The 23,408-nt window shown below is 49.0% G+C and overlaps 1 protein-coding gene across 1 annotated transcript; it reads right to left on the bottom strand.

The window, feature by feature from the left end:
• Positions 1 to 3,534: 3,534 nt before the first annotated feature.
• On the bottom strand, positions 3,535 to 20,043 carry xxylt1 (xyloside xylosyltransferase 1). Its single transcript, XM_062450841.1, has 5 exons — positions 19,807 to 20,043; positions 18,706 to 19,360; positions 15,479 to 15,626; positions 9,217 to 9,349; positions 3,535 to 4,570 (listed from the first exon to the last, which is right to left on the bottom strand). Exons 2-5 carry the CDS (start codon positions 19,231 to 19,233, stop codon positions 4,174 to 4,176), a joined length of 1,206 nt encoding a protein of 401 aa, XP_062306825.1. The 5' UTR covers positions 19,234 to 19,360; positions 19,807 to 20,043; the 3' UTR covers positions 3,535 to 4,173.
• Positions 20,044 to 23,408: the final 3,365 nt, after the last annotated feature.

Raw genomic sequence — 23,408 nt, 5'->3', positions numbered from 1 at the left:
AGAGGAAGAAAGGGGGAGATAGAAAGGACTGCCTTAAAAAGGCCAGTGGACAGTATGTAGGTCAACAATTGATAAATCTGCTATTGAGGAAAGATGATTCACTTCCTGAGACACAACGTAAATACTAGCTTTGAATAAGAGCGAGAAAAAAGAGAGAGAAAGAGAAAATATGAATGAAACTAGAGGACAGCAATGAAAACAAGACTCAGAAGAAGAAAAAATCAACAAGAGAAACAAAGGATCCAAAAGACAGTAGTTGTCAGGGGGGGGGGCAGACAAAAGAACAGAAGTAGGTGAAGGTGAAGCATCTCTTGGCAGATCAATACTCCCTTTCATTTCTCTATGATATTTTGGTCTCTCAGAGCTGTGTGGACAATGAATCCAGGCTGTGACTAAAGACCACAACAGAAATTACTTTCAGTAACTGTAATAAGAGCCAACAGCTCATATCTACATGAGGAAAAGGTGTATATAAGGGATGCAAGTAAATACAAATAAATATAAATATACAAAACTAATTTGTGTCATGTGTCATGAATGACCTACTGGAAATATAAGACTAAGACACCCTAACGCAGTCTCCATGGTAACACACATATGGTACATGAGCAGATCCATGATAGTCCAGAAAGAAGAACACACACACCTGGACACACTTCAAAACCCATCAACTGATTTTGTGTGTCACACTGTAGGGATCTTTCAGCCAAGACCATCCTAATTGTGTTCTTACCTTGTGTTGTGTTTGTTTTGTGTTAGTACGTGTTTGATACTGGTCTGTCTGTGTGTGTGTCTGTGTTCCGTGGGGGTGTTGTGTGTATGCCTGTGTGTGTGGGGGGGGGAGTGTGTGTGTGTTGGCACAGTGCCCCACTGTGAGGAATGTAGGCCAGATGTTTCCTGAGTGCTGCGAGGGTTCTCTCTCTCTCCGCTGCCGACTTCTCCGCCTCACAACGCCTCACCTTCATCCCCTCCCGCCTGCTTGCGGATGCGTCCTTCAACCAGTCACGACCAAGCGTGTCGAGTTTACACGTTAAGTTCTGCTTCGGTATTCATACACAGCGTTTTAATGTGATCAGGCCTTCTTCCTCCCTGAAAATAAGCCTTTATTTTATAGAGCGCCACAAAGAACCATCGCACGCGTGGATCTTCGACTTTTGGGTCTCCGTGGATAGTTGTGTGACAGTGGCCGATCTCAGGGTGCGAGCGGGAGGGGTCACAGGCTGCAGCGATCGCTGCCTAGCAACAGGTGGCTTCACGTGTTGAATGTGACCCACTTCTGCTTCAACCGCTGTCTGCGTCCAAGTGCTTTTCATTTCCATTTTATCCCTAACCTCTGTTTAGAAAGGATTTGCTGTGGACAGTCCCGTTGTCATTTGAGAACCGATCTTAGTTGCGATTGTTTCCGATGGCTTAGTCTTCTGGGGTGTTCTGCGGTATGGTGGTTGGTCCGGTTTGAGTGTATATTGTTTGTATTATGTATAAATGTTATATATAACAATGGGTCAGAAACACAGCATTACATCGGTTTTATTGTTCTAATGTCTCTATATGAGCAAACCAAACCCTCTGAGAGCAGGGGTGGCATAATTGCTCAGCTCTCTTGGCAGAGAACCAATATGAAATAGCACTTGACTTATTAGAGTACTGGACTGCATGCAGTACTAGACAGAGTATTGATATAGTACTGGACCCATCAGGTCTCTAATATAGTATGAAACCTAACCGAGTACTTATAGAGTACTTAACCTATCAGAGACTAATATAGTACCAAACCCAAGAACAGTCTGTTTTCTGGCCCCATCACAGTATCCTTGCATAATCATGCTGGGGCTGGTTCTAGGAGCTGGCACACGGACAGCCTCTCCAGACTTTCTGACCTGCTTATTCTTCGCCTGCCAGCAGAGCTGCCGGCAGGGTGTGTGTGTACAGACCAGACAGTCACCAGGGGAGTCCTACGGCTTAGCCTGCACACGCAGCCTCATAAAGGAGCCGTAGGGGCAGCTCGGCCTGCTCCTGCGGCCTCCACATCAGAGGAGCGAGGCTAGGGGAGGAGAGGCGCAGCAGAAGCCCCCTGTGCTAGTGCTGACCCACGGCGTCATCATTCGATCATGTTTTTATTACCGGCTGTCCAGCAGGTCTGATGTGGAACATTACCTGATGCAGATCATTACTGTACTTCTACGACACAGTTAAAGGGGATAAAGAATATCCCTCGGTGGCAGAGGGCACAGTGGTGTTTACCCCATCGCCCGTGGCCTCTTCAAATCTGACCCCGATTCTGCAGCCCATGAACCTTTTAAAGAGTGCTCAATACATTTGCACTATATTCATATTTCTCTACAAAGTTGGAAGCGTACAAAAAATGTACTAATTTAGTATATTCACGTACTTAATGACAACTTGATACGTGAAGTGTTGAGCATAAGTATGTACTTATGCTTCGTAAGCACACCTTGGGTATATAATTGTGTTCGCCTGGGTTCTTTCTTTCCGTTTATCTGAGAAGCAGAGTGGTGGCAGCCGTGTAAGGGAACCAGCCCGTCTCATTACGGTCCCACTGCCCCCTCACGCTCAAACAGAGAACTGGGGATCACAGCTGGGGTGTGTGAGTCCACCAACACCATGGTTACTGACAACTGTCCATCAGCTCCTCCAGTGGATTTGAAGGGAGTTCTGTTCAAATTGCACATTTTTCATCCAACTCTATAGCAAAGGGGGGAGGGGGGGGGGAACAAACAAACAAAACAATTTATGATCGTTTATTTCAACCACAGATAAACCAAGATTGTGTTTGTCAGATGCCGTCCACTCTTAAAGAATACAATGGCATTATGGGTAAGACATATGACTTACAAAATATAGCCCCAAAAACATTGTGTTCCTACTGAAAGTCAGTTATTTAGATATGAAGCCCTTTCAATGGAAAATCCACCAACATACAGTATACACTGTAAATACTATACAGTTGCAAGCTTTGGTCGCCTGGATGTTGGACAGTGGCCATGCGTCCTGGATGTGGACTGATCCTCGTTCTACCGAGTTGAGAGTGAACTGGATTGTCAATACTCCTCCAGAATGTGAAAACTAATATCGCTCAGTCAATATGATGAGCACACAAGCTCACCGTCGACACAACACGGGGCAGAAGAGCCTCACTACACAAAACCAAGACAGACAAACACAAAAGATGAATATGGATACAGCAACCACACACAGCTACCACACACAGCTACCACACCCAGAAACAGTCACATGAGAACAAGCTTTATACAAGCTATCAAACGAAACAACAAACAAACAAATGCCACCAAAGGTGTTTTTAAGAAGTCAACCCAAACCCGTACAGAGACGACTCAGAGGTCAGTGGATTTATACTATCTTGGTCTGACCTGGTATAGGGTCAAGGGTCAACACAGGGACCACAGATTGGAGCAGGTGTTGTGTAGAGAGAGGACAGCCACGGTACATTATGACTATTGTATACTCTACAATTGTCATATAAAGACTATTTAAACCTCCCCCCCCCCCCCCCCCATCTTCAACCCTTGCAGATACGGTTGAAGCTTGCACTCTGAGAATAAATTACGCGTGTCATATTTCAGAAACTCACTCGACGCTAGTTTTGCACATTTGAACAGAATGTCAAACGGATTCTCAGAGGTGCGAGGTCAGCTTCGTTCTTCCTCTTCCTGCGTGAACGCTGAACAGGCTCGTCCCTTATGCCGGCAGAGTAGGGACATAGAAAGTGGGTCAGTGTGTATTCATCACTGCAGCTCGCTGCCACAAGTCTATCTTTGGTCCAGACGTGTGAGTGTGTGAGTGATGTGTGAGTGTGTGTGTGTGAGTGAGTGTGTGTGTGTGTGTGTTACAGGCGTGTTGATATGGTACAGGCTTGTGTGTGTGCGTGTATGGGACAGGCGTGTGTATGGGCTACAGTGTGTGTGTGTGTGTGTGTGTGTGTGTGTGTGTGTGTGGAACAGGCCAACAGAAGCCCACAGGAGGGCAAATGAAGCGCACAGCCCCCCAAAAATGACAAAAAGAGAAGGGCACACAGTATCAAGAGAAATCCCAAAGAATATTCCAAACTTTCCATTTGAGATCAATCCAAGCGTCTCTTCTGGGCTCTCCCCAACATGGCCGCATGTCGTGGTTCTCTCCGGTCTGGACCGGATCTCAGTCGTCCGGGATGGGCGAGTTACAGTTGCCGTGGTAGATGTAAACGGGCCGGTCGCAGCGCGAGTACAGCAGGAACACCTCGGCGTAGCCGTGCTCCCTCCACCAGCTGCACAGCTGCCGGTTCCAGCCGCAGGACAGCGGGTGGAACAGCCCCGGGTGCTCCATCCCGATCATGGTGAAGAAGTCCTGGTCTCCCAGGTGACCCCGGAAGCGGTACTGGTCGGCCAGGCGCGCCACGCTGCCGGGCTGCAGGAGCTGGTTGTAGAGGGCGGAGCTCCGCATGGCCTCCAGGTCCAGGAGCATCACCCCGCTGTTGAAGCCGGGGAGGCCGTCCGGAGGGGGGGAGCCCACCCTGGTGCCGGGGTGCTCCTTGCGGTACTGCCAGAAGGTGTGCCTGGGGAGGAGAGGAGGGGGGAGAGAGGTGGGCGACTTCCTCTCTTTGGTCGTGCTTCCCTGCAACGCCGCAGGTTCGCTATGGGGGATCAATGGAGGAGCTATGCCACCTACTACTATACTGGACTTTTGGTCTTCAGAGGTCAATCAAGTACCTACTACTGCTAAACTAGACCTGGAGCTTAGAGATGAGATGTGAGTAGTACAGGGAAGCCATAATACTAGTAATAGAATGAGAAGATTCCCTGCACCAATACTAATACTAATAATAATAGTTGTAATAATAATGATAATGTATTCATTTAGCAGACGCATTTTTATCCAAGCCATCCGATGTACTGAACCACACCAGAACTGGGACAGATATTCAGCTTTCCAAACAAATGGCAGCAGTGTTCCTGTGCGCTGGGAAATGTGAGGAGGTTCTGCAGAGCGTCGGCTTAATGAGACAACGTGGGGTTGTTTTTCTAAGGTTTTGTCCCTGCGGCCTGCTGCTACAGGGTTGTGAGGCATCGATGGCATGTTGGCAAGGCTGTGGTCGGCCAGCCAGTCGCCAGCCAGCCAGCCAGTGTGTGATGTTCTGCTCTGCCAGGCCCTCTGGCAGGGCATCAGCCAGGGACCATGTGTGCCACTCCAACTTTATTAATCTGCCCTCCACTTAGTCAGAGCACCGTGTTAACTCAGAGCAGTTTAAATACTCACATGGAGAAGAAGATGAAGAGAGAGAGAGAGAGAGAGAGAGAGAGAGAGAGAGAGAGAGAGAGAGAGAGAGAGAGAGAGAGAGAGAGAGAGAGAGAGAGAGAGAGAGAGAGAGAGAGAGAGAGAGAGAGAGAGAGAGAGAGAGAGAGAGAGAGAGAGAGAGAGAGAGAGAGAGAGAGAGAGAGAGAGAGAGAGAGAGAGATTGCAACATAATAATAATGTACATTTACAAAGGTTGAATTGGTCAGTCAGTCCAAGTTACAGACACAATTCAGGTAGGTTCATTTTTCTATATTTGCTTTGGACTGATTTTCAAGTTGTAGTTGGAGGTAGCAACAAATTCATTCTATTCAGCAGACACTTCCATTCATTCTAACAGTGTTTCAAGGGACAGTCTGACTTTACTTATTGCAAACACCAACAAGACTGGCCTATGTCACCCAGGTCCTGCATCAAAAAAACACTGCATGCTGTTAGTGAGGGAGAGAAAGAGTGGGAGGGGAAGAGAAGGATAGAATGGGGGGGAAGGAAGTGACAGAGAGGGAGGGGGAGAGAGAGAGGGGGGAGAGGGAGGTGGTTTGGACTCCCAGGAAAGGTTTGTGGTGCAGCTGCTCTCTGCTATAAACATACATCTGACCTCATCAGGGACCTGAAAGGGGACTGCACATAATGTTTCATGTTATTGGAAAGAAAATGAGATGACAGGAATATAACTGGGCCTTTGGGCTTATCTAAACGTCCCCGTTTTAGACAACACTGCCTTATGCATGAAACGCACGTACACAGACACAGACACAAGCTGCTTGTGACTATGGCGTGTCAGCACGGCTCTGTTAGCTTAGCATAATGGGATATCATCAGCGACAATACTTCGGTTTTCTGGTGCTGTCTTCGTCCCTGCTCTCTCCAGAGTCATTGTTGCACTGCTTTAAATCTCTCTCATTGGCAGAATAAACTGTATTTCGAAGCAAGGCTTGATTGAAGAAAAGAAAAAATACAAACAAATCACCTGTATCAAGCCGAAAGCTAAGAGACTGAGAAAGTATCAGATTTAGCTTCTCAGCATTCTTCCCCACTGCAACCAGTTCACTCTGAACACTAGTAACACTCCTGTTGAGTGAGTAAAACCTACATCCGTTAGAGCTGTGCGTTCATGCCCCGTGTGTGTGCGTGTGCTTATTAGCGGATGGGTGCACCTGTGTGTGTGCATCTTTTATTTTTTTGTCTGCAGCTTTTTTCCCTCCAGGGGAAGTGATTACAGACTCATCCCGAGCAGCTTTAGCGCTATGCCATGGAAGGCTCCGGTTTCTCCAAACAGATCCCTATCTGTGCTCCGCGCTGAGCCCTGCCTGTGTGCCTGTTCCCTGGGCCGTGCAGGGGGCAAGCCCCCCCCCCCCCCCACCCCCTCCGGACCCTCCCCCGTCCGTCTGACACACACACACACACACCGTCAGGCAGCGAAGCTCACGTCATTGACCACGTAATCTCTCCGCTGGGCTGGTGGGGGAGGAGGTTAAGGCTCCTCAGCGGACAGGTCCAGCGATGGCTTACTGTCGTCACGGGCCGGGGAAATCACCAATCTCGCCGGGCCTGTTTGTCAAAGTCAGGGGCCCCCCCATCATTAAGGTTGCGGAATACTACCCTGACTGCCTGTTTATCCTAGCCGGGGCTTCGTCATTATTCAACGGCGTGAGCCCCTGTCACACCCAGGAAGAGAGGCCCTCTCCCCAGGATCTACATGTGCCCTCGGTGGGAAAGCAGAGGGCCTCCTGTGTGTGATGACAGCCTGGCCTAAACAGAGAGTTGGATACACGGAGGACAGTTCCCGTAGACTGCTCTCGCTCTGGAGCCTATGAAAAGGAGTTGGTCACAGATCGGACGCTGTAACTGAATGTGTACCGACTGGCCAGATCAACCTTTGTAAATGAAGCTCATTGTGTGCAGTTTTCCTCTCGTACCTTACTCTAATAAGCCCAGCATTCACACCCTAACCCAGTCGTCTAACCCTAGACCAGTCTAATCCTAACCCAGTTAGGTCTGCCAGTGGACACAGTGGTCGCATGGACACCAGATGTGTTAGTGCCTCTCTATCTTTCCTAAGCAAACATCCTCCTCTGACTGGACCTCGTCTGGTATGTGCTTGTTTTGCACGGCGGCCCCGCACACTTCTGAAGCATGACACATCTGTTTTTGAAACGGTGGCGGAGGTAGAACAATGGGTCTGGGAGGACGGCGCTAGGTCTCCGCGAGCCCAGCGGTACCACACAGGAAGGACGAGAGGAAGAGGAGGAGGGGAGGAAGAGGAGGAGGGGAGGAGAGGAAGAGGGGAGGACAGGAGGGGAGGAGGATGAGGGGAGGACAGGAGGGGAGGACAGGAGGGGACGAGGAAGAGGGGAGGACAGGAGGGGAGGAGGAAGAGGGGAGGGGAGGAGGAAGAGGGGAGGAGGAAGAGGGGAGGGGAGGAGGAAGAGGGGAGGGGAGGAGGGGAGGAGGAAGAGGGGAGGGGAGGAGGGGAGGACAGGAGGGGAGGACAGGAGGAAACAAACAAGCTCACGGGTTCAGGTCCGAGCTGTCTGTAGTGCCCCCTGGTGTTCGTCTGGCAGGTCGGGGGAAATAGAGACTGGGCCATATCAGCGAGAAGCCTTTAATAACCAAGATGCCTCCAAGGTGGGACTCAATACGCCCTTACAGAAGTGTGTGCACGGCATAGTGATGTCACATTCTACCGGTGGATTTGGTGCTGCCTATCGCGACCAGAATGCTCTCAAATATTCAATCTCTTTAATTCAATCTACTTTAAATCTCAGGATGATTTCAAATCTTTTGAACTCTTCCTGGTTGAATGAATAAAAACAGCCAGACCATCCCTACTGCAAGGACACACAAGCATGCGTCATTTTGTACAATCACATGTGTGCATAGGAGCCAACCTGGTTTATCTGAGAGCAGCAACCTTGTTCTTCGCAGGAATTATTAACACTGTCAACACTAGTGCCAAGGACAACATAATTGGCAGAAATTGTTCAAGGGAAATCTTCCAGCACTCGGTTACCACGCTTCCTGGTAAATTAAGGTTTCATGTTTGAGAGAGACTGAGGAGAGGGAGAGGAGAGACAAAGAGAGAGAGGAGAGACATGACAGAGAGCGAGAGAGAGAGATACAGAGAGAGAGAGAGAGAGAGAGAGAGAGAGAGAGAGCGAGAGAGAGAGAGGACAGAGAGAGAGGAGACAGGCGAAGGAAGAGAGACAGAAGGAGAGCGAGAGAGAGCGAGAGAGGAGAAAGGACAGCGAGTGAGAAAGCAAGGTCACATGGATGGGCACGGCGAAGGCTTTCCACTGGCTGCAGTGATGACCTTCGGAACGTCACAATAGGACCAGGAGCAAGCCTGATCCTGACCCACAACAGCAGTTTCCTCTAGAGCAAGCCTGCCTAACAACAACCTTCCTTCCCTCCCTCCTGCCCAACGCTACTCACTACAGTGTACTGAGCAGAGCGCTTTGAATGCCATTCCTATCTACAAGTGCTTGAGCATTTGTACATTTTCTGGGCAAATGTTTCAGACTAATTTGTAAGGACTCCGAAGTTGAGAAAAAGGGTTTGTGTGTGTGTTTGTCCAGTACTAGTGGGCAAGTCGGTCTGTGTGTGGTAAGAGTGAGTGAGGCTGTGTGTGTCCAGTACCTGTAGACAGGTTGGTGTGTCTGTGAGAGAGTGTGTGTGCTGTGTGTCCAGTACCTGTAGACAGGTTGGTGTGTCTGTGAGAGAGTGTGTGTGCTGTGTGTCCAGTACCTGTAGACAGGTTGGTGTGTCTGTGAGAGAGTGTGTGTGCTGTGTGTCCAGTACCTGTAGACAGGTTGGTGTGTCTGTGAGAGAGTGTGTGTGCTGTGTGTCCAGTACCTGTAGACAGGCTGGTGTGTCTGTGAGAGAGTGTGTGTGCTGTGTGTCCAGTACCTGTAGACGGGCTGCATCTCTCGGGCTATGCCGATCACAGCTCCTGGAGGGAAGCGGCCAAACTCCTGGAAGAGGCCCCTGATGTTGGTCTTGTACTTCAGGTCCAGGTCTAACTGCACCATACGCTTCAACTCTGAAACACACAACGCTCCTTTTAGGAAAAGCACAACTACCAATCTTTTCTATGCCTAATATGCTACAGTGCAGATTCCAAAAGGAATGGCAGAGACATTTCTGTGAAAAGGACCAATAAGCAGCATCGGTCTCTAATCTGATACAGGTTATATCTAATAAAATCGTATACAGGGTGTAGCTGTTCTAATCTGATACATGTTAAATATATGTTCTGATCTGATTGACAGGGTTGTCTTGCAGCTGTTCTAAACCGATGCAGGGCGTAGCAGTACTAATCCGATGCAGGGCGTAGCAGTACTAATCCGATGCAGGGCGTAGCAGTACTAATCCGATGCAGGGCGTAGCAGTACTAATCCGATGCAGGGCGTAGCTGCTCTAATCCGATGCAGGGCGTAGCAGTACTAATCCGATGCAGGGCGTAGCAGTACTAATCCGATACAGGGCGTAGCAGTACTAATCCGATGCAGGGCGTAGCAGTACTAATCCGATGCAGGGCGTAGCAGTACTAATCCGATGCAGGGCGTAGCAGTACTAATCCGATGCAGGGCGTAGCAGTACTAATCCGATGCAGGGCGTAGCTGCTCTAATCCGATGCAGGGCGTAGCAGTACTAATCCGATGCAGGGCGTAGCAGTACTAATCCGATGCAGGGCGTAGCAGTACTAATCCGATGCAGGGCGTAGCAGTACTAATCCGATGCAGGGCGTAGCAGTACTAATCCGATGCAGGGCGTAGCAGTACTAATCCGATGCAGGGCGTAGCAGTACTAATCCGATGCAGGGCGTAGCTGCTCTAATCCGATGCAGGGCGTAGCAGTACTAATCCGATGCAGGGCGTAGCAGTACTAATCCGATGCAGGGCGTAGCAGTACTAATCCGATGCAGGGCGTAGCAGTACTAATCCGATGCAGGGCGTAGCAGTACTAATCCGATGCAGGGCGTAGCAGTACTAATCCGATGCAGGGCGTAGCAGTACTAATCCGATGCAGGGCGTAGCAGTACTAATCCGATGCAGGGCGTAGCAGTACTAATCCGATGCAGGGCGTAGCAGTACTAATCCGATGCAGGGCGTAGCTGCTCTAATCCGATGCAGGGCGTAGCAGTACTAATCCGATGCAGGGCGTAGCAGTACTAATCCGATGCAGGGCGTAGCAGTACTAATCCGATGCAGGGCGTAGCAGTACTAATCCGATGCAGGGCGTAGCAGTACTAATCCGATGCAGGGCGTAGCAGTACTAATCCGATGCAGGGCGTAGCAGTACTAATCCGATGCAGGGCGTAGCTGCTCTAATCCGATGCAGGGCGTAGCAGTACTAATCCGATGCAGGGCGTAGCAGTACTAATCCGATGCAGGGCGTAGCAGTACTAATCCGATGCAGGGCGTAGCAGTACTAATCCGATGCAGGGCGTAGCAGTACTAATCCGATGCAGGGCGTAGCAGTACTAATCCGATGCAGGGCGTAGCAGTACTAATCCGATGCAGGGCGTAGCAGTACTAATCCGATGCAGGGCGTAGCAGTACTAATCCGATGCAGGGCGTAGCAGTACTAATCCGATGCAGGGCGTAGCAGTACTAATCCGATGCAGGGCGTAGCAGTACTAATCCGATGCAGGGCGTAGCAGTACTAATCCGATGCAGGGCGTAGCAGTACTAATCCGATGCAGGGCGTAGCAGTACTAATCCGATGCAGGGCGTAGCAGTACTAATCCGATGCAGGGCGTAGCAGTACTAATCCGATGCAGGGCGTAGCAGTACTAATCCGATGCAGGGCCTAGCCGTAGTCAGGCCAGTTCAGCACAGCTTGCATGGGCAGTTACAGTCACCAGGTCATTACAAAACTGACCTGTTCATTGTTCTGCTTTCCTGTAACTGGTTGGCATGGTGATGAAAGACCAGGAAGTGCTTCAGATGCTGGAGAAGGCATCGAGGGTTAGTGCCTCGACATACTCCAGCTTCGTACGTGCACGTATGCAAGTGCGCAAACGCTCAAGGATGCTCAATGAGGGCCTGGCTAGCACCCAGAGTAAGGCTGAAATGCAGAGACATTGCACTCTGTAGAGATGCAACCACACTCTTCTGTAGTGATGTAGGACCCAACTCTCTTCTGTAGCGATGTAGTAACCATCCGCACAACCCTCTCCATGGTTATGACTCACGTACCGCATACAAATAAGCACTCAGAACAGTAGACGAGCTCAAACCCATCTGGGGTCACACCGTGTGGCGCTGAGGGGAAGGTGGAGGACCAGCGAGCTAACAGGGTTAGCCTGAGGCATCGTCGATCACCCTGGCGCTGGGCCTGCGTCAGGCCCTAGACACTGCCATGTGGGGGGGTTATCGAACACTCTCACATCCAGCGGAAAGTAGGTCAACCTGGTTGTCACCTTAATACCCCACCCTTGCAGGCTCACGGCGGCATGGGGGTAGGGTTGGGTTTTGTTCGGGGAAGCCTGAGGGTGATCCAAAAGGTCAAAACCGGTTTGGGAGGCCGTGGTCGAGTTTGTCAGCTGATTTCAAAGATATGATGCGTCTCTCGCCTGAGCTCGGGGAGTTGGCTATCACATGTCAAAGTGTCATTCCCCCCCTCGGTCTGTCGCTAATGGCAGGTGTGTCTCTCTGTCTCCATCTCTCCCCTTCTCTTATGGCAGGTCTCTCTCTCCATGTCTCCCTTCCCCTCGCTCTTTCTCTCTCACGGCAAGTGTTTCTCTCTTTCCATCGCTCCTCTTCCTCTCTCTCCTGCGGCGGCGGCGGCGGCGGCGGGGGGGTGAGAGCAGACTGTATGTAGGTCACCAAACGTGACACTCTGCTGCCTGCTTCCTTATTGTGTGCAGTGATGGAGGTTGGAAAACCAATTTCCCCATTCACTCCTGCTGTCCTCTGGGTGAGGTGACAATGCCTCTGACACACTGAGGATTGGAATAGCTCTTTGTCAGAGACGTACAAACAGCAGTTTATGCAGAGATAGTTCTGAGGCTTCTTTCATAGTGGTATTGTCCAGTAGTCTGTAGCACAGTCCACAGACAAAGCACGGTACCATCACACCTTCTCCTACCCCCGACAAGGAAAGGGTCTTCCCCCTTTGTCCTTCTCCCAGAGGAGAAGCTTCAAAGCTTCTGACCCAGCATGGGGTCAGATACAGAGGCCACACGGCCCACAGTATCAGACAAAGGATTTACAAGGAAGAACTTTCTTATGTGGATTTACAAACATATTCTCAAGGACTACATGGCTCATGGACACTATTTCAATGACAGTAGTTGATGTGTTATAATGTGTGTTTTTCCCATTTACTTAGAACGTTGTTTAATTGAGGTTTGATTATAACTTCCCTTCAAGTATAGTTAAGTCAGCCAATCTTGATATCAAAATGATTGTACCATACTAACAAAACCATTTACGAATGTTTTATTGTTATATTCTGAAGTTTGAGCATTCCATGGACAGTTGAAATAACGGAACTCAAAAGGTACAGCTACTTCACACCTAGGCAGATCTCAGGACGACGCCCAGGTGGGGGGAAACTGACCAATGAAAGAGGTCACCTTCACGGGGACCCCCCCTTGTTCTTTGGAGTATAAAACCCCCAAACGTACAATCACCCCCGCTTGTTCGTAGGAATTAAACTGAAGTGAACGCGTCATTTCTAAACTATTCCTCTCAACCTGCAAATTCACTGAGCGCCCGGAACTTTGGCCAAAGATTCCGTTGTTCTATTTTCGTTGGACGATAACGAAACCATTGACTCTACCCTTCTTCAAACCGACAAAAGTAACTACGATTTGCAATATTTCTTACCTGTGACATATTGGCATGTTGTGATTAAATTGTTGATGTTTGATTGTATCTTACAAATGAGTTAGCTTAACCCTTGCTAAGTCAGTTGCCCTTGCTCGTCCATTGTTACCACAAAGGCCTACCTGTCCCTCTCTACCCCTCTCTCTCTCTCCCTCCCCCCTTTACACGCGCTCTACACAGCCATTGTGTTGCTCGCCCTCATTTGCATCCAGCCACTGTACTACTCTGACTAACCCATAACTTATCTGGTATTTGTTCATTATAATTACATTCTCCTAAATAAATCATTGTGTATAATATTCGCGTATCACTCACGTTATCTGATCTGCTCTACTTTCATAGAATTCACGACTTAAGATTAGACTGATTATTACGAAGGCTATTATTTAAATATTATTCAATAAGGTTTCCTCTATCCCTTTAACAATAAGAGGTGGTGCCCCCCCCCAAGAACTACATACTTTATTATAAATTAAGTATTGCTAATCTTAAACGAGCAAACCCCGCTACAAGTCCTTGTAATGAGGAATATCGATCTTCTAGAACCATCCTCACAATCAACCGTCGACCAGAATCATCTAGGACATGACAAAATTAAAACGTGACATTTAAACGTTTCCGGAAGGTGCCAGATCTTTTATAGTTGTGAACATGCATTATAAATGTTGTACGTAAGATTCCGCAAGCCAGTCCAACCTAACCCAGCCCAGTCCATTTCAGCCGAACTCAACCCAGTCCAGTCTAACCCAGCCCTATGTGGCATAGCTTCACCCAGACCATGCAGCCCATTCTGGGGCAAGGACATTCTCACACGGGCTGTATGGATCTTGCAGTGAATATGCAATATAACAGGGGTCCTTCACTGCCGGGTAACAAATCAGGGAGGGTCGCTGGAATCAGGTAGCGACAGATCTGTCCTCCAATCGCGGTCCAGGTCCAAACATGTTCTCAAAATGAGCTGAATATATGAACTACTGTGTGTCTGCAGGCCACCGGACTGTCTGAAACGCATCTGTGTCTCTCAAAGAATCTATAGTAAGATGGGGTCCAGGAGGGATGGCAGGAGGTTGTCAGGTCCAGACTTGTTGACAGAACCTCCAGGGGCTGACAGGAGCCTAAAAACATGAGACATCTGTGTACTGTTGCATGTGCTGCATCTCTGCAGGGCTTTGATAATAAACAAATTACCACCGAAGTGCATTTCCATTACGTACTATCCTTTCCGTATCAGAGTTGCGCTTCTGACACTTGTTTTTCCAGACACTGATCAGCTACAGTGAGGAGTGGAAAATTTACTTGGATATGTGGCAGCTGCCATCATTGAGATAGCAACTACCAGCCCTTAGGGAGCACAGACAGTACAGAGGAAACATCTAGTACATTGTGGGAGGGGCTACTACACTATGGAAGGAGCTACTGTGTTGTGGAAGGAGCTACATCACTGAGGGAGGAGCTACTACACTATGGGAGGAGCTACTGTGTTGTGGGAGGAGCTACATCACTGAGGGAGGAGCTACTACACTATGGGAGGAGCTACTGTGTTGTGGAAGGAGCTACATCACTGAGGGAGGAGCTACTACACTATGGGAGGAGCTACTGTGTTGTGGGAGGAGCTATATCACTGAGGGAGGAGCTACTAAACTATGGGAGGAGCTACTGTGTTGTGGGAGGAGCTATATCACTGAGGGAGGAGCAGCTGTGCTGTGGGAGGAGCTACTAGACTGAGGGAGGAGCTACTACACTGTGGGAAGGGCTATGGCACTGGGGGAGGAGCTAGAAGACTGAGGGAGGAGCTACTACACTGTGGGAGGAGCTACTACACTGTGGGAGGAGCTACTGTGTTGTGGGAGGAGCTACATCACTGAGGGAGGAGCTACTACACTGTGGGAGGAGCTTGAGAGAGGCGCTACACCGAGTGAACAGCTAGGACCAGCACACAGTGAGGCGGTCATCGCTGCGGTCATCGCTGGGGCAGGAGAGCATCCTCCCTGCGGGGCCCCTCCTCCACGCCACGTGTCTGTCAGGCACCTGCCTGGGCTCCTCTCTCTAGCTGTGCACGGCCCCCCTGCCGCTCTCCCTCTGGCCATCCCTCCCGCACTCTCTAACACACTCTCGCTCTCTCTAGCACACACTAACACGCGCACCCTCTTTCACATACTCTCACACACTAACACCCTCTCTCACACGCGTACACATACTTTACACTTCAATTGGAGAGCTACATTCAAATACATACAAATATTTCAAAACCAATGTTCGTAAACCTGCATGACAGACGTTGCAGATGTGAGGCTTGTGTTAGCAGGGGAAGCATTGGGGCAGGGCGGGCGTACCTTGGGGCATGATGTGGTGCATGGCCACGGACAGGAAGAAGATGGCATCGCTGTAGTAGGCCCCGGAGCCGGCGCTGAAGTGCTTCTGCATGGCCTCCACGATGGGGAACAGCTTCTGGGTCAGCTCCTCCACGTCATGGAACACCGCCTGCAGCCCAACACATCAGAACCTCAGGAACACAGGTGACCCCACCAGGAGGGGACCCTCCCTCGAAGAGGGGACCCCTAAAAGCCTACAGGACCTTACAGGTTGTCCCCCTATAAGTGGGGGTGTACAGCATGTGACCCCTCCATACAGGAAATTACCCCTGCAAGAGGTGACCACGACAGGTGGTGACCCTGCAGGAGGTGACCACTTCAGGAGGTGACCCCTTCAAGAGGTGACCATGACAGGTGGTGACCCTGCAAGAAGTGACCACGACAGGTGGTGACCCTGCAGGAGGTGACCACTTCAGGAGGTGACCCCCTACATCTCTCACGAGTCTCCCAGGAGCTCTAACTCCAGGAAGTGTGGATCGGATCGTGCTCAGTGGAGAGCCGAAGCTGATCTGGACGATCTCTCTCTGGCTTACTGAAAGAGGATTGTAGAAATGCAGTAACCACAGGCTCTTATGCGGGCAGTTTATAAACCGTCAACGAAAAATAAGTTTCCCTGGTTACTGTTCTCTAGATAGACTCCTTAGAGATCCCACAGAGCACGTTAAGAGACATCCTCATCGATATGGGGAACAAATGATGCAGTAGTTGTCTGCAATGTGCAGACAACATTTAATGTTCCATAAAAGATTACTTTAAGCCCCTCGCCTGCAGTATGTCTGGAATCACAACAATCCTGCTGGGGATTTTCCATTGTGCAACAGTAGTACAGAGATTACTGTTCGATAAACCCCCCAAAACTGGGCTGCTTTTCCATTGATACAGAAATAAGGTACCAGTGCCTTACATACAATGCATTTTACCATGTCATCACAAAATGTGTATGGTATTCATGAACCTCCTGGGTAGCAGTCCCTTATGGTGCCAGGTGTCACACGGTGTAAATTCTAAATTTCATGCGTTTACATATACACATATACTGTATATACAGCATTTCATTTTGGCTACGCTACTCTTATAGAACCCGGCATTCGAGCGTGCACTGGCGGCCTGTGGAAAGTAGAGCTTTGCTTTACTTGACGTTCGCCTTCCGAGCGGATGGGAAAACACACAAGGCCTCGGCCATTTCCCAGGATCTCGCACTCGTCCAGAAGAACCGCGTGGAGACACACGGCACAGTGGGTTACAATCCTCTGCAGTGGGAACGCAGTGTTTCCCCAAAGGGTTACAGCTTTGGGGGGGGCGACCATGTAGAGACAGAAATGACATGCCGTCGTGTAAATAAGATAAATAACATAAGGCCATTTAGTTTGTTTAATAAAAGAGCAAGCTAGACACCTGTTTTATAGGAAAGGTTACCTTAAATGACTTATTTTGTGATCTGGCGCTTATGTGATCTGGCGCCCCGCCCCCCCAATGGTAGGGGCGGGGCGCAGCCTAATATAATGGTAGGGGAAACACTGGGAACGTGGCGTAACTAGACAGGTCTGAGAAGAGGTGGATGCTGTGTTGATGGTTACCTTCTCATCAACAGGCCCATTACTACTAGTTATTTCTAGTTCTATTTCAGCATCAGAATCTGGTTTAGTGTCATAGTAGCGTAATACATGTAGTGTAATACATGTAAACTTGAATTGTAGACGAGATGAGACGTAGACAAAAAGAATTAGGAAATAAATTATAATAAAGAATACTATAAAATGTGTACAATATGACTGTTGCTTACATAAATAAAATAGCTGTACAAAATGTGCAAAAATTCACGTTATTTCTAGTTTAAGCTAAATGTTATTGATCTCTTTCAAACTCTGAATTAGATGGCTCTCTGTCTTTATGGGGATGACGGGAGTCAACATTAAACGGAGATCAAACCTAGAGAAATTCAATAAATAAATAAGCGAGTGGCCTGGAATAGATGTTCAACCCTCACAGCAAGTGAGTCACACGTGAGAACAGGGACATCCTGTTAATCTTTCAGTCTGAGAATATCCAGTTCCATTTCCAAATCACAGCGGAACATCAGCCTGGTTGAAAGAAAGAGATTCTCTGGCTGACATTGCCTACATGCACACTCACTCCTGATCTCACTCCACACTTTATGAAGTAACATGTACAGGATTTAAACACACACACAGATACGACGGCTGACCCTAACCCTGAGCAGCAGAGAGCTCCCTGGCCTGGGAAGGGAAGCCATCATCAACAGCATTTCCTCTGGCCTTTCTGGTTCGCCTGCTTCGGGGCAGAAAACAGGAAGTGAATGGGACTACCAGGGCTCTGGACGGCCGCTACATCACGTAGCTTCCTGTAACACAGCACCTGGAGAGCACTGTTTTGTTCCATAGATACATAAGCCCAACACAGTGAACAACCTCAATGGAACAGGGGTCTTGTAACAGATACTCCTCTAGCGATGTAGTCAGTACTCCTCTAGTAATGTAGTCCATAACAATACTCCTCTCTAGAGATAAACATACGACATCTCTCTACATAAATATACGCATCTCTAGTGATGCAATACATAACAATACTCCTCTGTAGAGATGAGATCCCTAACAATAATCCTCTCTAGTAACAATACTCATCTAGGGATACAAATCCTGGCATATGTCCTTCCTTTAGACACAAACAAACAGTTGCATCACAATCGCATCCTTTACTTTGCTGTTGTTTGATGGCCAACACTGCCCTCTGGTGTTGAAAATGATGAATGATTTTGTATATGGTTAGTTTTGAATGAGTTTGGATTGGTACATTAAGTGAGACTACCCGTGTTTATACGGTCAGGTCCACCTATCGCTCAACGTTCTATAACAATGCAAACCCAGTTAATTCGACATGCTACCGGTGGTCATTGATATAGTACTGAATAAAGTACTGTAACTAATCTGTCCATCCATTTGTCTAGTAGTGGTCTCTAAACCTGCTCCACAAGAGCTACCTCCTATGGGGTTTCCCCTCAGAAAATGAATGAATGAATGAATCTGTCACACCTGATTCTAATACTTGTTGAATCAAGTTAGATAAAACTGGAGCTGGAGCCAAAAACCTATTGGAAGGAAGCTCTCCAGGAACAGGGTTGGAGACCCCCTGTCACACGGTGACTGACGTCCCTGGCCTCGCAAGCTCACCTCGTACTGAAAGGTCGAGTCCAGGAGCAGTTCCGGAAGCATCCTCTCCCCCAGCTCTCTGCTCAGCTTGTCCGTGACAAAATGAAGCACCAGCCGCTCTCCTTCCAGGAAGCGACCGTGTTTCACCAGGGACAACATGGCCACGCGGAACTTCTCCTGCAGGCTGCGGCTCTTGTCTACCTTGGTGAACATCATGAGCACGTGGTAGCGGCCGTCCCCGTGAGCTCCGCTGTCGTTCCTCCTGCTCCCGTCCTCCTCCTCATCCTCCTCTCTCTCCTCCTCTCCTCCTCCCTCCCCCGGGCGCTCCAGCCTGGTGTCCAGGGAGAGGTCGGCGTCGTTCCTGTTGGCATTGTGACTGGCCTGGGTCTGCTTGATGCGTTTGGTGGTGCTGGAGAAGTTCTGCCTCTCAGACCCAAAGTAGTAGAAAGCTACGACGGCCAGCGCTGCTGCGAGAAGCAGAACCATCTGATAGGACCTGAACGTGCTGATCCTGCCCATGGTGCTGGCGACAGCTCTCAGGATGCCCATTGCTACTCCAGCAGGGGGCTAATATGGTGATGTGTCACGTATGGGGCGATATGAAGAAGAATCCTGACCGCAACATCCTGGGTTCTTGTGTACTAGTAGATTGGTTGCAGGCTCAGTACTCCTTTTCCTGTGAAGAGTGCATGGAATAACATTAGTCAACATTGAGCTCTTAGGGTTGGGGTTAGGCAGTGAAGTTCTTACATTAGGGATAGGCCATAAGCAATTTCTGTATAGAGGTACCCAGATAGAGCTAGCTCTTAAGATGGCTAGCTAACTTCCAAACAAACTGCAGTACGGGTTTCTCCGTACCATTTCCTGAAAACGTATGTTCCTATTAAAAGTTCACGGACTATTTTAGCAGCAAAATGAATGCTCATAAACTCGTTTCTGAACCAGTTCTGCAAGCTAGGCTGTGTGACAGCTTGGATGAATATAGCTGACTTATGTAGCGAAAGAGGCTTTAACCATTGCTATATAACCCCTAAACCTTGCAGGGTAGACGGAAAGCGAGTTCTAGGTCTTTCAAAGCTTGCTAGTTGGCGTTTTCAAAATAGTCCATAATATATACTGTACCAGTGCATGAAACCGTCAGTCGTTAAACACTGTCCACACGTGTAATCCCGCGCTGTAATTATTAAACCGCAAGCGCAATTGATTAGTTGGGGGCGAGGTCTGTGTGGTGGCAGTCATATAAATATGAAACAACTGTATCTTGTGATCCCTCACTATGCTAAATGAGTGGATATTAACTAAATTATACTATGAACAATTTTAACAGCAGCTAAGACTGCGAGTACTACACCGGAAGACCACTTACGTCCAATGAGAGCGTCTTAAAGGCATAGAGCGAATTTGTCATATTGTCAGAATTTTGGATGTTATTTATAAATTCAGTTTGTACCTCGCTTTGGATGTGGGCGCTTTATGAACGAATACATTGAAATCAATTTTTCATTGTGGGTATTCTTTATCAGTAGCCTTTTTATTTCTTTGATTTTTCTGAAATGAAATTATTAAATGGGTCCCCTTATAATAAATAGCCTTTATTTCACAAAGTGTGTTGGATCTTCTGTTAGGACTCACGTTGGGCCGTCTCTGTACAGGGAGAGGTAAGTGTAACATGGGACAAAGACAAGTACTGGGATCCAGGCAGGTTGTCTACAAGTACAATGAATCAAAAGCAAGCAAGGGTCAGCACAGGGAAAAGTGTGGAGGGACAATCATTAATGCCTTCATCCCTTCATTCAATCATTTCTTCCTTCATTCATTCATTCTCATACAACATGCACAGGTGTGCCGTATGAGACCAGACTAGCTCCAGTACCAGGCCCTAGAGAGACTAGCTCCAGTACCAGGCCCCAGTGAGACTAGCTCCAGTACCAGGCCCTAGTGAGACTAGCTCCAGTACCAGGCCCCAGAGAGACTAGCTCCAGTACCAGGCCCCAGTGAGAATAGCTCCAGTACCAGGTCCCAGTGAGACTAGCTCCAGTACCAGGCCCTAGTGAGACTAGCTCCAGTACCAGGCCCTAGTGAGACTAGCTCCAGTACCAGGCCCTAGTGAGACTAGCTCCGGCTGTGAGGCTTCATGTGTACATCTGTTTGTGCACACACATTTATCCCTTCCCAAGGTACACAACATATACGCGCCGCTCTCTCTCTCATGAGCGAGTCAGGGGGAAGTACACTATATGGACAGCAGGGAAGGCTGTTGTGCCAATCCTATTTAGCTAGGAGCTCTGGAGACACAAGAGTGAGTCTTCCACTGCCCCCCCCCCCCCTCACACAACTCTGTCTTGGGCGGTTGGAGCCGTGCCAATGTTGTCACTGATAATAACCATCACAATCTACCTTCAATATAATTCCATGATGTGAAAGCACTTATGGGTGTTTGCTAAGGCATACTGACTGGGATTGTGTCACGCCTGCCACACACACACTCATACTGCACACCAAACACACACACTCACACACCTACCATACGCACGCACACACACACACACAAAGTGGAAAGGCCTGCCCGTGGCTGAGTCAGGGTTGGGTAAACCCGATCAAGTTTAAAACCTTCAAATCCGTGTCCTAAAATGAACCATATAGCTGCTCCCGGGTGGAGCTCGGCTGGGTGAGGTGAACAACGTCAGGGGCCTCTCTTTCGACAGACCAGCCTGCAGTCTGAGGGCCTCCTGACTCGAACTTACAGCCAGGAGAACAACGCTGAACTACCCTGCCGTGTTTGACTTGCTCTCTTCTTCCTTGGCCTGATGTGGGCACAGCCTCCTGCTGCCTGCTGCTAGCCTCCCGTCCACCCCCTCTCTCTTCCCCTCCCTCCCCTCGCGTCTGTTCCCAGAACCTGTTTACCGATGGTCTGTATGATAAGCAGGAGCCAGCCAGAGAAGAAACACATGCTTATACCCCCATACCTCACCCCTGACATCATGATACTGTGCTCAACCAGTCACCCAGCAAGTCTCCCACACACAGACACATCGCTCTCTCTCTCTCTCTCTCTCTCTCTCTCTCTCTCTCTCTCTCTCTCTCTCTCTCTCTCTCTCTCTCTCTCTCTCTCTCTCTCTCTCTCTCTCTCTCTCTCTCTCTCTCTCTCTCTCTCGCTGTCTCTCTCTCTCTCTCTCTGTCCATCTTTCTTTCTCTCCATCCATCTTCCTCCTTCTCCCCTTCTCTCTCACTTTCACTCTTCCTGTCTCGCTCTCCGTGTCTATCCATCTCTATCTCTCTCCCACAGTACAATATGTGCTTTTGTTGTGAGTTTCAGTTCGGGAGGGTTTGAGGAAGCCAGCTACTGTAATTTCAGCTAGTGTGTGAACAGATGTGTCTGGGAGAAGTGGTGGGGAAGATCAGGTTATCTCTGCTCCTATTGGTTCAGCAGGACCATGTGATTGGTGTTAGCAGACACTTGATAGGTTGTTTCCAGACCTGTTGTGGATGTATTACAGTAGTACAGTGTAATACTGGGTGTAATGCAAACATATACACACCTATAAACACACACTAACCCCCCACACACACATCTACAACATGTGCACACACACCTGTAAACGCACATGTATTCACAAACCATGCGTACACACATACACTCACAAACCTCTAAACATATCACATTACCACAAGGAGGAGTCATTTGGATTCCAGTCACATGCTTGATTACACAAATGTTATCATTGTCCTCCATCGTGACCTCTGACCACTGGAATCAGATTGATTGATTGCATTATTGACAAGCCTGAGGAGCTGGTTCTGGTTGGTTGCTTCAGTGTGTTTCCCTCCCGGACTGTCTGACTGGCCCTGTCGCCAATCTGGCGGTGATGTCATCATAAACACATCTTTGTGTGCCTTCCGCCAGCCCTAATTGGCCAACACACGCCTGTCGGTTGTCTGTGACTGGATGTGCGTCCCTCTACTTGGTCTGACAACAATCCAGGTCATTCAGGAGGCTGCGTAGAGGCCTTCAGGAGCATGACGATCTCTTCTTGATCTGGTTATCCCATTTCAGATGTTTCCAATCTCTCCAGACCTCTGTCTATCTGCATCTGTCTGCCTGATGGCTGTTTGTCTGCCTGCATGCCTCAGTGTTAGAGGGTGGCTGGCTGGCTGGGTTGCTGGCTGGCTGGCTGGCTGGCTGATTGGCTGACTCCCTGTAGCACGAACAGATCCAACAATGGGTTCATTAAAACATGTGCTTAACCTCTTTGTTTATTGTCACCGTGCCAACCTCAGAGCTTGACCAATCGGTGGGGACATCCCGGTCCTGTGAGAGAGTGGGCTGTGTTTGAAGAGGAGTGTTTACAATTCCGTATCCACGCAGCTCTGGGGGGGATGAGAGAAACCGCAGGGTGTCATTACCCAGCAGTACCCTGTCATCTTGCGCTGGAAGGCGACCAGCTCGGAGCGTTCCTCTGCTGTCGCTAACAGCCCTCCGATCCTGGGCTCTGGTCTGGCCTGAATGGGAGGACTGGTTCAGAACCTGCACCTTGAACTGGGAACACAGGGTCATCTGTCAGAGAGAGAGGGAATGAGGGAGGTAGGGAGGGATGATGGTTGGGAGAGGGGAACAGAGTGAGAGGGAGAGAGAGAAAGAGAGACAGAGAGACAGAGACAGAGACAGAGACAGAGACAGAGACAGACAGACAGACAGACAGACAGACAGAGAGAGAGAGAGAGAG

The sequence above is a fragment of the Osmerus eperlanus genome, chromosome 24, assembly GCF_963692335.1.
Source record: "Osmerus eperlanus chromosome 24, fOsmEpe2.1, whole genome shotgun sequence".
Lineage (NCBI taxonomy): Eukaryota > Metazoa > Chordata > Actinopteri > Osmeriformes > Osmeridae > Osmerus > Osmerus eperlanus.
The sequence above is the reverse complement of the archived record's forward strand: the minus strand, read 5'-3'. Positions and strand labels throughout refer to the sequence as shown.

Bases quoted from the DNA above. Each gene is read 5' to 3' on its own strand.
- xxylt1 (XM_062450841.1), bottom strand. From the start codon at position 19,233: ATGGGCATCCTGAGAGCTGTCGCCAGCACCATGGGCAGGATCAGCACG. The intron at 15,627-18,705 runs GTGAGCTTGCGA...GTTGGGCTGCAG, and splicing joins ACTCGACCTTTCAGTACGAG to GCGGTGTTCCATGACGTGGA. The intron at 4,571-9,216 runs GTACTGGACACA...TCTCCTCCCCAG, and splicing joins GAGATGCAGCCCGTCTACAG to GCACACCTTCTGGCAGTACC.